The sequence below is a fragment of the Oryctolagus cuniculus genome, chromosome 10, assembly GCF_964237555.1.
Source record: "Oryctolagus cuniculus chromosome 10, mOryCun1.1, whole genome shotgun sequence".
In the NCBI taxonomy this organism is placed as follows: Eukaryota; Metazoa; Chordata; class Mammalia; order Lagomorpha; family Leporidae; genus Oryctolagus; species Oryctolagus cuniculus.
Window position 1 is genome coordinate 71,720,835 of NC_091441.1, and position 15,065 is coordinate 71,735,899.

At 45.3% G+C, this 15,065-nt stretch overlaps 1 protein-coding gene across 19 annotated transcripts in view; it reads right to left on the minus strand.

Moving 5' to 3' along the window:
• Positions 1-3,123: 3,123 nt before the first annotated feature.
• The window catches only part of LOC100345762 (spermatogenesis-associated protein 31A3), a 34,546-nt gene continuing 22,604 nt past the window's right edge, over positions 3,124-15,065 (minus strand). For 7 of the 19 annotated variants that reach the window (XM_070050548.1, XM_070050545.1, XM_070050544.1 and 4 more), the window contains 3 exons: positions 8,222-8,276; positions 7,275-7,378; positions 3,124-6,019 (listed from right to left, as the gene is read on the minus strand). In XM_070050548.1, the coding sequence (XP_069906649.1) occupies positions 3,608-6,019; positions 7,275-7,358 (2,496 nt within the window). In that variant the 5' untranslated portion in view covers positions 7,359-7,378; positions 8,222-8,276 and the 3' untranslated portion in view covers positions 3,124-3,607. Of the gene's footprint in view, positions 6,020-7,274; positions 7,379-7,627; positions 7,686-8,221; positions 8,277-12,107; positions 12,267-15,065 lie in introns of all 19 variants that reach the window. The other 12 variants (XM_070050555.1, XM_070050553.1, XM_070050550.1 and 9 more) reach the window with 3 other exon arrangements.

Below are 15,065 nucleotides of genomic sequence, written 5' to 3' on the forward strand. Positions count from 1 at the left end.
TTTTAAAACAAACAGACTACAATAACCATTATGTTAAATGTTAAGTTCATAGGGGCCAGTGCTGTGGTATACTGGGTAAAGCCACTGCCAGTGCCAGCATCCCAGATGGGTGCCGGTTCAAGTCCTGGCTGCTCCACTTCTGATCCACTTCTCTGCTATGGCCTGGGAAAGCAGTGGAAGATTGCCCAAGTGCTTGGGCTCTTGCACCCACATGGGAGACCTGAAAGAAGCTCCTGGCTCTTGGCTTCAGATCTGTGCAGCTATGGTCATTGTGGCCATCTGGTGAGTGAACCAGTGCATGAGTGGATGGAAGATCTCTCTCTCTCTCTCTCTTTCTGCCACTGCCTCTCTGTAACTCTGCCTTTCACATAAATAACTAACTAAATAAATAAATCTTTTAAAAATGTTGTTTATAGAAAAATTCCTAGTAATGGGAAGTGTGTTGTGATATATTTGACTTGTGAAGATGTTTTGATCTTGGCCTAATTCTAAACAGCAGTGCAATGTTAATTGCAGTTTCATTTCTAACCCATTGTCATGTGGACATTAATTGTCATGTGTCATTGACATCTCACTCTGTATTGTGCCTGGGAGGTCCCTGGGCAGGCTTCTGGTGCTTGGCCTCTATGCCGGACCTCTATGGGAAGCCTTTGTGTGCTAGCTCACTTGGGTTCACTGTGTGTGAGGTGCCCACAAAAGGTCTTTGTGGGTTTGTGTGTGAGCCCTCCAGCAGGCTCCTGTGTGGTGAGGACTGTGGAAAGTCTGCAATCTGAGGAAGGTCTCTGCGAGGTCTCTGAGAAGTCTTCTGCAGGTCTCTGTACTGGGTCTCTTGTAGATGTTTGTGGGAGAGCTGTTTGGGAAATCTCTGAGGTGGGGTCCCTGAGAGATGTGTGAGGTACTGGGAAGGGTCTCTGTGGGTTGCTTCCTTTCATGTCTCTGTGTGGTACTAAGAGGTCTCAGGATGCTGTCACCATGTGAGATATCTATGTGAGGTTCCTTGGGAGATCTCTGTGAATCTTTTCATTGCTGGCCTCATGGCACCTTGTGGGAGACTGAGCCATAGAAGGGAGAAAGAACTTGCTCCTTCCTGGTTTCCTTCCACATCCATCTGTGTTGCCCATTTATAGTGTATCTCCTGGCAGGAGCCCTGAGGTTCCCAGCCCCTCCGTATTCCTTAATTCAATTCTAGTGTCCCCAAAGAACCCACAGCAGCCAGGCAGTGACTTTGTTTCTTAAGCTCCCAATGAACTGTGCCCACTCTCTCCAGATTCCAGCCCCTCCTGATGCTCCTGACTCTGATCTCATTGGTGGTGCCACCTTGTAGTCTGCTGACTCATCACCAGCCACTGAGATCGGGACCTGGCTCCAGGCAAAACATTAAGCACCAACAGGCAGGCATGAGAGGTGCCTTCTCTACCTCCATCCTAGTCCAGCCTGTGAGGGTCCCACCAGGTGTGTGGCAGGGGAGTTAATTCCCATCATCATCTGAATCTACCATGGCAGTGATGCCTTTGGAGCTGTGCCTACTACATGCCCTACCTATGGTGTAGCATAGAAAACTCCCTCTAGAAAAATAGCTCTTATTCTCCATGCTACTCTTGTCCCTGCTTTTCTGGGTACTCCTGCTTTCTCATGTGGAAAGTGTCTCCAGAAGAGGAAATCTGTGCTGGAAACAGAGTAACGGGAGAGAAGGGACCATTCCTTGCCTGCATCTCCACTCTTCCTGACCATTTGGAACAGGTCATTTCCAGTATCTTATATAGAATCTTGTCTAATTGTCTTTTCTTCTGAAGGACTCTGAGATAAGAAAGGAATCGGAGGCCAGAGAGACTTACTTTGTGATCCTAGGTCAGAGCTCATCACTTTTAAGTTCCCACTTCTCCCATGGCAGCAATCCCGAGGTGCTATGGCTTGCTGTTAATTTGTATATTGAATATTACCCAAAAGAACATACATTAGGTTCTTGATCCCTGGGGTGGCACTTTGGGGAAATGATAAACTCATTAGGAGGTAGGGCAAAGTGGGACATACTTAGGTCATTGTGCTCTAGAAAGGTATGAGCTACTGAGATCTCATAGCAGAATTGATATAAAAGCTGAATTTGGGCACAACTGCACTCTCTTCATCCTGTCTCATAATGCGATCTTCCATCTGCACACACTTTGCCACCCACCTAGGGCCCCTTCCAGAGCCAAAGCTATTTTAACTTTGAACCTCCAAATATTGGCTGAACAACCCTCCACTCATTACAAGTTAGCTGCCTTAAGTATTTTGTTTTAGTAAGGAGAAATTAAGATGTGGAGCCACATAAAGATGTAAAGGACACCACACTTGGATTCATATCCTGAATTTTCTAGTTCATGCTCTTCTACATTTTATCAACTCATTATGTCTAGAATTCAAGAGATTGCAGCATGCAAGCTAATCAAATATATTCTTAAGAAATTAATAGTTTCAAATTTTTCATCATCTCAAGTCTCACCCTGTGTGTCAGAGCTAAAGGTGGCTTGTCCACTTTTGTGTTCCAAGAATCGGAGCAGGTGAGGACCTGAATTGGGATTGGGATGGGCCACTGAGTACCTCATGTCCCCTTTCCTCTATACCTGTAGATAGTAGAGAGGTCAGGGCTTTCCTGTGGACTGCACCATTTATGGTTCCCACACACCTCTTGGCCTCCCTCCTTGGTTCCACTTGCACAATTACTGTCCCACTTCCCACGCTTCATCTAGTAAGTGTCAGAATGTTACTGCACACACAATTACATTCTGCTACATTCATCCATAACTTTCTCAATCTGAGATAGACCAGGGTGGATATCTACATAGCTCAGCCCTCTCTTCTCTGATGGGAGAGAAAGTATGTAGCAGCAGGGCCATTCATTCAGGTGGACCAGAGCTGGATATGGCCCCCATCAGCCTTGCTGAAGCACCTGTAGCCTGAACACACACAGAACTTCAAGTTCTGTCTTCATTGCTGCTCTGGGATGTGAGAAATACAAAAGAAGTGGGATAAAGCCTTTACATGTCATTAAAGCTGAACTAAGTGTGCCCAAGTCCACCCCAGTCTTTACTGCAGAGTAAAGGGGTTTCCCGGGGCAGACATCATCTATTCCTCACCAGGAAATCCAAAATCAAGATTTATTTTGCCTTAAAACTCAGGCCCTGGCAGCTCCCATTCAAACTCATCCCACTGTGTAATACATGAAGCAACTTACCTCTTTCACTTCCTGGAACCTGGTGTGGGAATTTTCAGGCCAGTTTGCCTCTATGCACCTGTCCCTATAACTGCATAAAGTTTCAAGTAGAGAAGGAGGAGTGGAGAGATGAGTTGAAACAAATACTAGGGTAAGACATTCATAGGTTTTTCTCATCTGGTTTCTGATTGCTCTTGTTTGGGTAATGATGACATCATGGTGCCAAAGTTGCAACAAAGAATCTCGGGATAGACACAAGCTTTATCAACACTGTCAACCTCCTGTCATGCCTCATCCCTTGTGGAAACCAAAGCCCACCCCACGCACAGAACATATACTAGCCATTATCATCTTATGAGGAAAAATGTATATTAAGGAACATCAAATATCTTGCAGGTACTGACATGAGGAAAATTATTTTTCTCTGCAGAGGCCAAGTTTTTCCATGGAGACATGTTTCCTACAAGGGACAACTAGAGAACAAAATTCTGGATGAACAGACCAGCCAGATCCCTGAAAATGACAGTGCCTTTGGCAGTGGGAATGGTAGACTGCAGTATGTGGCATTGCTGGCCCATGCTGGGAGGAACTGACTGGGGACACAGCCTTGCTTGATAGTGAGACATGGGGATGCCTCAGGCACTGGCCTTCATTGTTGAATTGCATTCTCTGAAAGGACTGTTGGTCTCTCACATGGCTTTGCCAAGTGGGACAACTCTGACACTTGAGAGTAGCTTTGTGGTTGTAGGCTGTATAGCTCAGACTTCTCTGCTCTGACAGGATGGAAGGTATGTGGCAACAGGAGACCCTAGAGACTGAACTGTCGAGTTCCTCTCTGTGCTGATTTACTTTTGAAGCAGAAAGATCATGGTGGGGCTTCATTTTCTTCTCTTTTAGCTGCCCAGCAGGTGCCAACTGCCCCTCTGCTTCAGCCATGGTAGATGATGTGTCTGTACATGGTGTGTCTGTGTCTGGTCTTTGGCTCTCAGAACTGGGTGATTTTTGCAGAGGATCTCCCTGCTTTTGGATTTTTCTATTGGGACAAATCCATTGACGAAAGTGGTTTGTGGTTGCTTGGAAGCAGGTTACTGGAGAAACCTGTGTGCTTTTCAGCAGGAGCTGGGGGGATTCACTCTGAAGGAGTTCTTCTTTCCATGTGATGTAGGTAAGTGTTGAAGTTTCAAAGTCTCTAGACTTTTTTTTAGGCTTTTCTGGATTGGGTCTCCTATAGCACTCACTTTGGTAAGCATGGACATGCATCTCACTTTTGCTGTTCCTTGAGTCCTCATGTTTCTGGACCCTGGGCTTCTGCTGCTCCAGGCTGCTCCCTCTCACTGCCATGGTTTCACTTGCCACTTGGAAATCTTGTTTGCCCCCAACAGGCATATTCTTGTGAATCTGGGAATCCACAAACTCTGCTGCATTAAGCATGTCCAGACAACAGCTGATGAGGATATCATGAAGGGCACGGACTTGAAGTCGCTTCACTGACTCTTCATCCTCTGTGTGCTCTTCCTCACTAACAACCTCTGTCTTAAGGCAGATCTCTCCTGAGTCTCGAGCAAACGATATTCGAGGGAGTAAAGGGACCTCTAAGTTGCTTCTCTCTGCCTCCAGGACAGTCCTGCTCTGACAGTTGAGAGTCCAAGAAGGCTGTCTGCTCTCCTGCCCAGTTGGAGGAGCCTCTGAAGGCCTGAGATCATCAGTAGATGTGATTCTTATTGGAGTCCCCTCAATTTCTCTGTCTGCAGGGGAGGAGAGAGAGCCAAAATCTGCTGATGTGAAAATGGGCTCATTTATTATCACCTTCTCTTCTGGATATGTCTGAGGTAGTTTCCCAAGGACCTTGGCAACTTCAAATACTGAATTAGCTCCAGATTCACCAGCAGCTGAGGAGGGACAGGCAAACTGTGGAAGAGATACAGGTTGAACCTTTTGCAAGATATTTATGAACTTGAGAACCTTGAGGGGTAAACTCCATCTGTGCTTCACCCAGTGCCTCACAATATGTGAATCCAGTGCCTGTTGAGTGAATGGATTGAGGAAGGTCAGCTCCTGTGAGGTACTCACACAGGTTTCCCAACTTTTTGACAGGTGAGTGTCAGTAGTCCAGGATGGGCCCACCCTTACAGGAGTCATCTCTTCATTGATCTGCCCAGACTTTGCCCCCAAATGGACATTAGGAATATTTTCTAGAAGGTTCTTATCTCTGCTTCCTAATATATTATTTCCAGAGTCACTCTTCAAGGACCTTGCCAAATGTCTCTGTGACTTCTCAGAGGACACCCCCAAAGCCTTTACTGGGGAGCTTTCCAAGACTCTAGATGGATCTTCTGGGACCTTCCCTAGGAAATGACACAGCTTCATGCCTGGCTTCTTGCCTAGCTGTAATCTCATGTCCTGTGGGTTCTTTCTGCATTCACCCATAGACACTGAAGATGTTGTGAGGCCAGGCTTGTCTTTTGCCTGACATGTCACTGGTGATTTGTTCTGAGGCTGCAACAGTTCCACAGACTTTTGGATACATTGAGGTAATTCCCAGCGGTGGTGAATGAGCCACTCTTGAATATGTTGCTGCAGTTGCCTTCGGAGGTCACTGCTAATGGGGAAATTCTCAGGAAGGATGGAGTCTGCCCAGGTATTTTGGAAAAATATGGGAGCAAGGAGATGGCAGACTTCTTGAAATCTTTGTTCCACAGAAGGTGAAGCCCACCTTCTTCCTAACTGATGCCTCAGGAAGGTCCATTCTGGATGTTCAGTTTCAGTTGGGGTGAGAGATGATGATTTACTCTGGCATGTAGACAAAGGTGCTCTGTGATCACTTATCTGGGGTGCAGAAGGTAGTAGGGTTAGGGAAGATGGAGGTAGGCCTGAGTTTGTACCTGACCCAGAGGTGGGGGCTGGAAATGCATGGAAAGAAGGATTGAGGTTGGGGCATCAGGTGGAGGGACTGGACCTGGGAAAACAATGGGGACACTTTACTTTGCATTTCAATTGGACAGACATTCATGATTACACTGAATAAGAGGAAGGGGGTCTGCAGGGCACAAGAATTCCCAGAGGTACAGGCAGCAGCCACCAAGGATTTGCTATGCACAGAGGGGAGACCCCAGAGAAGATACTTTTATATATATATATATATATATATATATATATATATATATATTTCTCCTGACTATGGTTCCCCCAAGATCTTAGCAGCTGGGAGTGCTGAGAACAGAGCAGTTGTTTTAATTTCTCTTTCACCTTCCAGAAGGAATGAGGAGTTGTGGGGTCCTGTTCAGGACCCAGTGATGCTACCATATTCTCCACAGAATTCAAGTGATATTCTGGGCTCATTTGTTCAGGGAATGATCCACCTTTTTCTCTTTCCTTCCTAACCTTGGCCTTGGTTTCATTTGTGACTTGTAACCAGAGGTACTTCTGATCATCATAGCTGAGCAAAGAGGAACTTACAGGCTACATCTGCTCCTGAAGGGGTCTGCATAGAACAAGGCCTCAGGTGGGTGGCAAGAAAGATGCTCTTTCCAGGTCTTACCTTCTGTAGAGGTGGGGAAGCGCAAGGCACTGGTAGCCACCTGCCACCAACAGTGGACTGGGAAGGGACATCCTCAGTGATCAAAGACTGAGATGGCCAGGATGCCAGGTGCTGAGCAGCACTGCCCTGGTGCCCTCCAGCACACCCACAGATGGGTGTGGTCAGCCATCCTGGTCATTATGTGAAAATGAGCTCCATGCAATTGAATGCAGTGGCAGTGCCATCAAGTGACTCTGAGACAGAGTCAGAGTGATGCCTGGCAGTGGTGGAGCAGAGAGGGCTGGAGAAGGTGGAGAGTAGTCCACAGGATTAGGGGGGTACAATGGAGGAAGGGGATGTGCAAATGGCTTAGGTGGATGGTGTCCTAGGGGAAGCAAATGCTCTGGTGGCTGAGAGGAAGCCAGAGATGAGTGTGAAGAGACAGAATCTGAGTTTTCTGGGTTTGGTGACAGGGTAGAGGCAAGAAGCAAGGGGAATTTAGACAGAGGAGCTGGGAAGTCAATGGGAACAGAATGAGGGCAGCATCTTCCACAGGCTCCCCACCTGACCAGTGGGCTTTAGCAGGTGTCCTTTTGCACACTTTCCCTGGGTGTTCTTCATGTAAGAGTTGATACAAGCTGCCTTCATCAGAGAGGTTCCTTAAATTTCTGAAGGAGACAGGAGGTACAAGTTGGGGCCAGGAGCAGACAGGGCCCAGAAACTTGCCAAAGGTGGGCACGTGCAGGCCACATCCCCTCCACTGCCCCACACCCTGACTTCACAGTTCTGCTACCCTTGACCCCAGGGTTTCGGTCACATCCCTCCATAATCTCCCCACCCATGTCTGCTCTGTGGCCCAGAAGTCACATCATAGATCCTGGTAGGAAGGATACTGGAGAGAAGGCGGGAGGTCCTACTTGTGTAAGTAAGATCAAGTCTGAGCCTCTGTCAGGTTCTCCAGAAAATCCCTGCAGGCTGAAATTCAGGAAATTGAGTTATGGAGAAGGGAGGGGCCTGGGAATCTTAAAGGAGGCAAAGGAGTCCGGGTGGAATGTTCCTGTAGGGATGACTGTTGCGGATAGGACTACAGAGCCCAAGCATCAGTGACCAACCACATGAACCTGACAGTGACAGCAAGGTGCACAGAGAGGCAGTGCATTATTGTTATCCCCTATGGTCCTCCAAACAGCCCCAGAAGGAAGAAATGAGGGGACCATCTCAAAGGGGAATTGGTCTTAGGAAAGTGAGAGGGCTTGTCCACAGCGGGACCTGGAGGTCTCACCTCAAATCCAGCCCATGGCGCCCCCTTCTGGGTGACATCATTCCCTGGCCTGTCATGGCTTCATTGCCAGCAGGAACCTGAGAGGTACCCTGAATTCTGATTCCTTTCCCAGGAACCTTCCCTTCAGGCCTCTGACAGTGACATCTACAAGATGTGGCTCTGGTCCCTCAGGAATCAGCGATGTCAGGGTTGCCTTGTAGGGGCTCTGGGTGGAAGGTCAGACCCTTACCTTTCACAGCTGTGCTATTCTTCCCACTTCTACTCCGCCTCCTCTTCACTTGATGCTGGAAGACAAGGAAGAAAGAGGCTGTGACCTCATTCTCGTTCCTGCCCAGACCAGCTGCTGGTATTCAGTGATGATGTGTAATACAACTCGTTCCAGGCAGCTAAGAAGCTTTGTGTTCTTTTCATTCCACTGCCTCATTTTTAAAGTAGATAAATTATTCACTGATTGTCTTCTTTGAAAAGCACACAAGGCATTTTCTACATGAGATTCACCGTGGATGTCTTTGTTCCCTGTTCCTGTGCTGAAGAAACAGACTCGTTTCTTCAGAGCATCTGAGCTGCCGCACAGGATCCTGCTGCCCAAGGCCAGAGGTCACTCCAGCCTCTGAATGGAGGCTCTCAGGGCTCAGCACAGCCCTTAGATCAGCCAGACAACCAGGAAAGTCTTGGTCCTGAAGCACCTGCCACAGGAAGGCCACCAAGGAACCAGTGCTCAGGGCCTGTCCTCCCCCAAATATTCCACCTCAGTCATCCAGTCCTGAGAGGCTGAGTCATGGTGTTTGATTCTGCCCTGGTGCCCTCCAGCACACCCACAGAGATAATCGTAGAGCTTTGGACCAAATCCTAGCACCCACAGTAACCCTCTGCTATGTCACACCTATCCCTAGAAAGATAATGCTCTATCTGTTCCTGATATTTCCCTACTTGGAGTCTATTTGACTCACAAAAGTGGAAGTAATAATATAAAGGAAAAAACAGCCAAGAGCTGCTTACCTTCCTGATGCCGCCCTTCCTCCTAGCAGTGGTGAGGATGGGTCACTCTTGAGGCAGGGGAATAACAGGAGGAAGAGCCCCACTCCACACAAGAAGGGGAGGGTGATATCCACCATCCACAATGTGGAGCTGGGCCTCAGCCATGTGGCAATGGTGCTTTTCAGAGGCAAGGGATGATTCTCCATCATCTGATTCATACTTTTGCACTAGACAACTGAGCCCTGGGGTTTTCTTTGGGACTGAGGATTATGGCTATTCCCTCCTTGTCACAAAGGGCTCCTGAGGTTATGGAGGGCACAAAGAGAAGGAGGTAGAGCCATGGCCCCTTTCCACCATCCAGTCAGCAGCTCTCACCTCTACTCAGGAGATCCCTCCACCTGTCTAGACTTTCTAGATCCCTCCTTCCAGCTCCACCTTCATAATTTTTAAAGATTTATTTATTTATTTGAAAGGTAAAGTTACGGAGAGAGAAAGAGAGACAAAGACAGAGACAGAGGCAGAGATCTTCCATCCGTTGGTTCACTCTCCAAATGGCCACAATAGCCAGAGCTGGGCTGATCTGAAGCCTTGAGTGAGGAGCTTCTTCCGGGTCTCCCACCTGGATGCAAGGGCCCAAGGACTTGGGCCATCTTCTGTTGCCTTTGCAGGCATGTTGACAGGGAGCTGGATCAGAAGTGCAGCAGCCGGGACTGGAATTGGCACCCATATGGGGTACCAGTGCCCCTGCTCTGCCGCAGTGCCAGCCCCTCCACACTCATCTTTTAGACAGAGCTTGGCACACTCATTCAAATTAGCACTCAGATATTTCCTGGTTGCGTTTGTCCTTTGGCTTAGGGTGTACCAGTATTACACCCCATGAGAACCAAAGTTCCGAAGTTAACCCTGGCATTTTTGTTGTTTCTCAGAAGTTTTACTTCCATCAGGTCTTAAGATTTTGTCTATATCAAGCACAGATTTTTTATACAATTTTGTGAATTTTAAGTAGAAAATTTAAATTTTTATTCCATTTTAAACTAAAGGGAATGTCACACATGCAATTAAAATAATTGTTCAAAATTCATAAATCTAAGCATGCACAAATTATAAAAGTACATTGATAAATGTGCAGGAAAATGAAGTTAAGTTTCTTTAAGTGCAAAACAATTTGAAATCCATGACAGCTTTTTCTTGATGCACATTTTCTTTACAAGACCACTTGTATCATGAAAACCTTCTTAGACAACTCATAAAGCACTTTCTCCAGTGGCTTTCTCAGAGCATAAATGAAAAGGGGTATGAAATCCCCCTGGAAAAGAGCCGCTGCCTATCCTCTGTGCAGAGCAGAGACCTGGCTCAGGGTATGGCTGCCCTTACAGGGACTAACAAAGATCAGAAAATGAAGATGAGTGTTGAGAAAGTCCTGGAAGACAAGTTTCCTCCCCAGTGAAGTGTGGGAGAGTCAGCACAAGGCCCAGACACAGGTCCAGAGTCGTCCCTTGCACTACATTGTCCCCTTCTGTAAATTCACAAGCAGCAGGTCCTGCAGCCAGGAAGCTGCCCTTACTGGCCAGAGATCACACAAGAAGTGGACTCATGAAAAATGGTGACTGACATCCTCAGAAAGTTGTGGAATTTAAGGATCAGATATTGTTTCAGAGGCATCTGTCATCTGTTCACTACAAGTGGTTCTGCTCCATCTAAGCCTCACCTCAGGCATCAAGTCTGCCAGGTCCCTCTATATGAACCTTCTACTGCTAAAGGAACTGTGTTAAGAGATTTGTCTCCAAGCCATTAGCACAAACTACCTTTCTAGAATTTCCAGGAGAGTAAATTTCTGCCTCCAAAATGTTTTATTCATGGTTTAGAACATGGAATCTCCCCAATAAATTTTCTTTTTGACAGGCAGAGTTAGAGAGAGAGAGACAGAGAGAAAGGCCTTCCTGCCGTTGATTCACCCCGCCCCCAATGGCTGCCACGGCTGGCGTGCTGCACCGATCCGAAGCCAGGAGCCAGGTGCTTCCTTTCTTCTTGGTCTCCTGTGTGGGTGCAGGGCCCAAGCACTTGGGCCATCCTCTACTGCCTTCCAGGGCCACAGCAGAGAGCTGGACTGGAAGAGGAGCAACCGGGACAGAATCCGGCAGAATCTAGTCCCCAACAGGGACTAGAACCCAGGGTACTGGTGCCGCAGGCTGAGGATTAACCAAGTGAGCCACGGCGCCTGCCTCCCCAATAAATGTTTGAATGCAGCTGGTGTGTTCATGAGTTTTTCTGGGGGGTTGTGGCTTTAAGTAATACAGGACTTGGGGCCAGCGCTGTGGTGCAGCAGGTTAAAGCCCTGGACTGAAGTGCCGGCATCCCATATGGATGCCGGTTCAAGTCCCGGCTGCTCCTTTTCCCATCCAGCTCTCTTCTATGGCCTGGGAAAGCAGTAAAAGATGGCCCAAGTACTTGGGCCCCTGCACCCACGTGGGAGACCCGAAAGAATCTCCTGGCTCCTGGCTTCAGATCAGTGCAGCTCTGGCCGGTGGTTGCGGCCATCTGGGGAGTGAACCAGTGGATGGAAGACCTCTTTCTCTGTCTCAACTTCTCTCTGTAACTCTATCTTGCAAATAAAAAAATAAATAAATCTTTTTTAAAAAGTAATACAGGATGTGTGGGTAGAGAGAGGAATTAGTGAGTTAAACTTTTGCTGATTGCCTCATTTTCCTTCTAAATAGTTTTACCTAGAAGATAAAGAGTCCCCTAGAGTTCTTTATGAGAAATAAATAAACACCTTCCCTTAAAAGACCTTTGCCTCCTTGGTTAAGTGTGATAGGAGCTCTGTTCCCTGCCTCTTAGCTTATCCTTAATGATGATGTATGGCTGCCCACATTACTTCATTGACTATTTCATAACCTCTAAGCAGGAAGGAAGATAGGTTCTTTCATATGTGCAAAGAACAGCAGTATAAATTCTGAGTATATGGTGGCTTAGTCATGTTTAGAGAATGTTATCAGTGATCAGAGGGTTACACAGAAGGGAGAATCTTCAGTTGGTTGTCTGGGATGTGCTGTTGCCACGGGCATTGGCTGGATTGTAATAGGGTCTGGGGATAGAATAGAATACCTTTGCCATGTAGGGCATGAGAATGTCCTCACCTGTGCAATTTCCTAATTGGTATGACACCATGAGCATGAGCAAACCAGGTATCTCTTCATGATGCCCAAATCGTTACTATTGCAGAGCAAAACCATCTGTCAATTGTCAGTGGTAACAATGGAGACCAGGGAACCACCTACTTATCAGGTTAAATAAAGCTGAAAGCAAGGGAAAGACATCAGTAGTCAGAGGGAAATTAAGAACAAAATGAGGAGGGCGAAGGGTGACATTGCTGCTGGAACAAAGGTTTATGCTTCATCATTCCCCCATCATGATCAGTGTCTTCCCCCCTTTCTCTATCTGGTACAAGTACCATTTACTTGATGCCAAGCAGCAAGTCTTACTAAAGCCAATCTGTCAGAAGTGTACATGGGTCTGTCGAGCATCAGAACATTCTCTTCAGGGCTACTGTGAGGCAAAGAGACTCTCTCTTTAGGACAGGTGATATCTGTCTTCCATCCATGCCTGATTATACACGTAAGAAATTGCCCTTAGTGTGTACAGTCCACCTTCCAGGTAGGAACTGCCACCTGTGATCTTCATGGGCATGGTGGAGCAATAGTATAGCTCCCTCAGCACATCAGCAGCTCACAATCCAAATCTTGGTGCTTGCACCAGGGATACAGATCTTTGGGGGTTCACCAAGAACTTCCACAGAGCATTGTTTTCAACCAAGACTGTGCACATCTTCACACTTAAAATAGGTCGTCCCGATAGAAGAGAACTCAACTCTACAGTGTGGAATTTATAAGTTTTCCAGAGGGCACCTGACATTGTTTCTCCATATAAATTTTGTGAATGATGGGTGACAAAAAACAAGTAGAAAACAAATGTCAACTACACCCTACTCACTCTACTGCACCTCGGCCTTCTTTTTTTTTTTTTTAACATACTGTATATTTTATTTTTTCTCATTTTACTATTTTTTTACATTTTATGCACAAATACTTTTATCTGAGTAAAAATAGAAAATAACTGTTTTATGTAAAATTACAGTAAAAATAAAAACCACAAAGAAATACATAATTGTTATTATGACAGTATAAGTGTCTTTATTTAAAGAGTAAAAATGTATGCAAAAATTTTTCTCCCTTTTACAAAAGACTGAGAATGTTTATTCCTGGCAAGTGATATATTGAAGTTTTAGTATTCTTTACACTCTTTAGGTCTGAAGACATTAAGTTATTCATAGGTTTCTTTCGTAATTGTGAACTTTAAAATGTTTTTGTGCTATCCCAAGATACATATACTTTAGTCCTTTTTAAGAGGCAGTAGCATAAAATGATGAACAAGGAAAACAGACCTCACTCACTATCAAAGCAGAACCTTTTGAAGAAATATACTTTGTATCACCTTTAGTCTTGGGAGAAAACAATCAATTTTTCCTAATTAAACAATGTGGATGATAAAAGATGAATGTTATCAGGTGACCCATGTGAAGATCAACCACACTCAGAAATTCTGCCTAATTTGCTTGATTTTCTGATACCAACTCACATTTCAGAATTCAGGCTAGCAAGGTATATTTGAAAATTGGCTCAAAGAAAACCTCACAGGGAAAAACAGTTCTAACACAGAAGTGAAAATTTCATTATTCTTGTAAGATACAAAGGCCCATCAATGATTTTATCTTTCTTCCTTTGGAATAGCATGAATTTTATTTTCTTACAACACGTTATCTTTTAATAGAAGACTAACTGGCTTTCTGATACCTGTAACCTCAGTAAGGACAATGGAAATACTTGACACAAAGTACTGACAGTTTCTGTAGTCAATTAGTCACATTACTTATGTCAGGGTAAAAGGTATGCCACTGGCTCAGCATTGTCTGAAGTTTAGTGTTAGAAAAAATAATGCAATTCTGTGGAGGCCCTAGGAAGGACAATGCTTAGGGAATCAGTGGAGATATTCATCTTGCTGGGAATAGATCCGCATAGAGCCTGCCTTCCCAATTGCTCTCTAGGCCCATCTTAGGGTACTTTCTCGTACTTGCATGTTGATTACTGCTGTACAGGAGTATTTATCCCCAAGAACATGTCTGCCCTTGGGAATAATACACCCTGGCATTCTTCCTTTAGACCTCATCCTTGTATCTTCCAAACATATGCCCTCATTTTTTCAATCTTTCAATTCTGGGTAATTAAATTTTACATTTAGTCATATACCCACAAAACTCCTCTGTGCCTTTTCTCTCATGTTAGATATTGTGGTCTCTCAGCCAATATGTGAAAAAGATCCACAGCCAACGGGCCTCACTTAATCCCCTGTAATACTCCACTATTTCTCTGCCTTTTCAGAATGGCTTCTTATAGGTATGTGATTAAATCTAAAAATCAAGTCTACTCTAAGCACAGCAATAATTTTATGTTCATCCTCAGCACTACCTGGAAGTAATTTACTCGTGTATCCCACAAATAATTTCATGTACTCACTAATAGCAAACAAAACAAATGGAGCTTAGGTCACTGTTTTCTTAATCTGCTCTCTGGTTCTTTATCATCCACACAGGAAAGGGAAGACATCATATGATAAATTCGCATGAAAAACCATATCTATCCCTCCCATCTTTTTTCCTGTTATACAGAATGTGGTTTCCTTCCGTGTTCCTAATGTCTCCCTTAAGAGACAGCTAAATTCTGGTTCTGACCCACCCTTGCCTGCTATCCTTGTTGGCTTTTCCCTCTTTCCATGAGGTACTCAGCATCTTTATTTTTTGAAACATTTCATCACAAAAATTTTAAATATACAAAAGAGCAGATAAAACTAAGTAATTCCCCATGCACGCATCCCCATATTTACCAATTATCCTCATTTGGCATATTGCAACATGCAATCATTTACATTTACATTAAAGTGCAAAAGTCCATCTGAAAAACTTGCTTTCCATCTCCTAATATATATGCTATGTGCCCTTAGTTCTCTCAATTTCCCTTCATATACATTACTTAGGAAACATA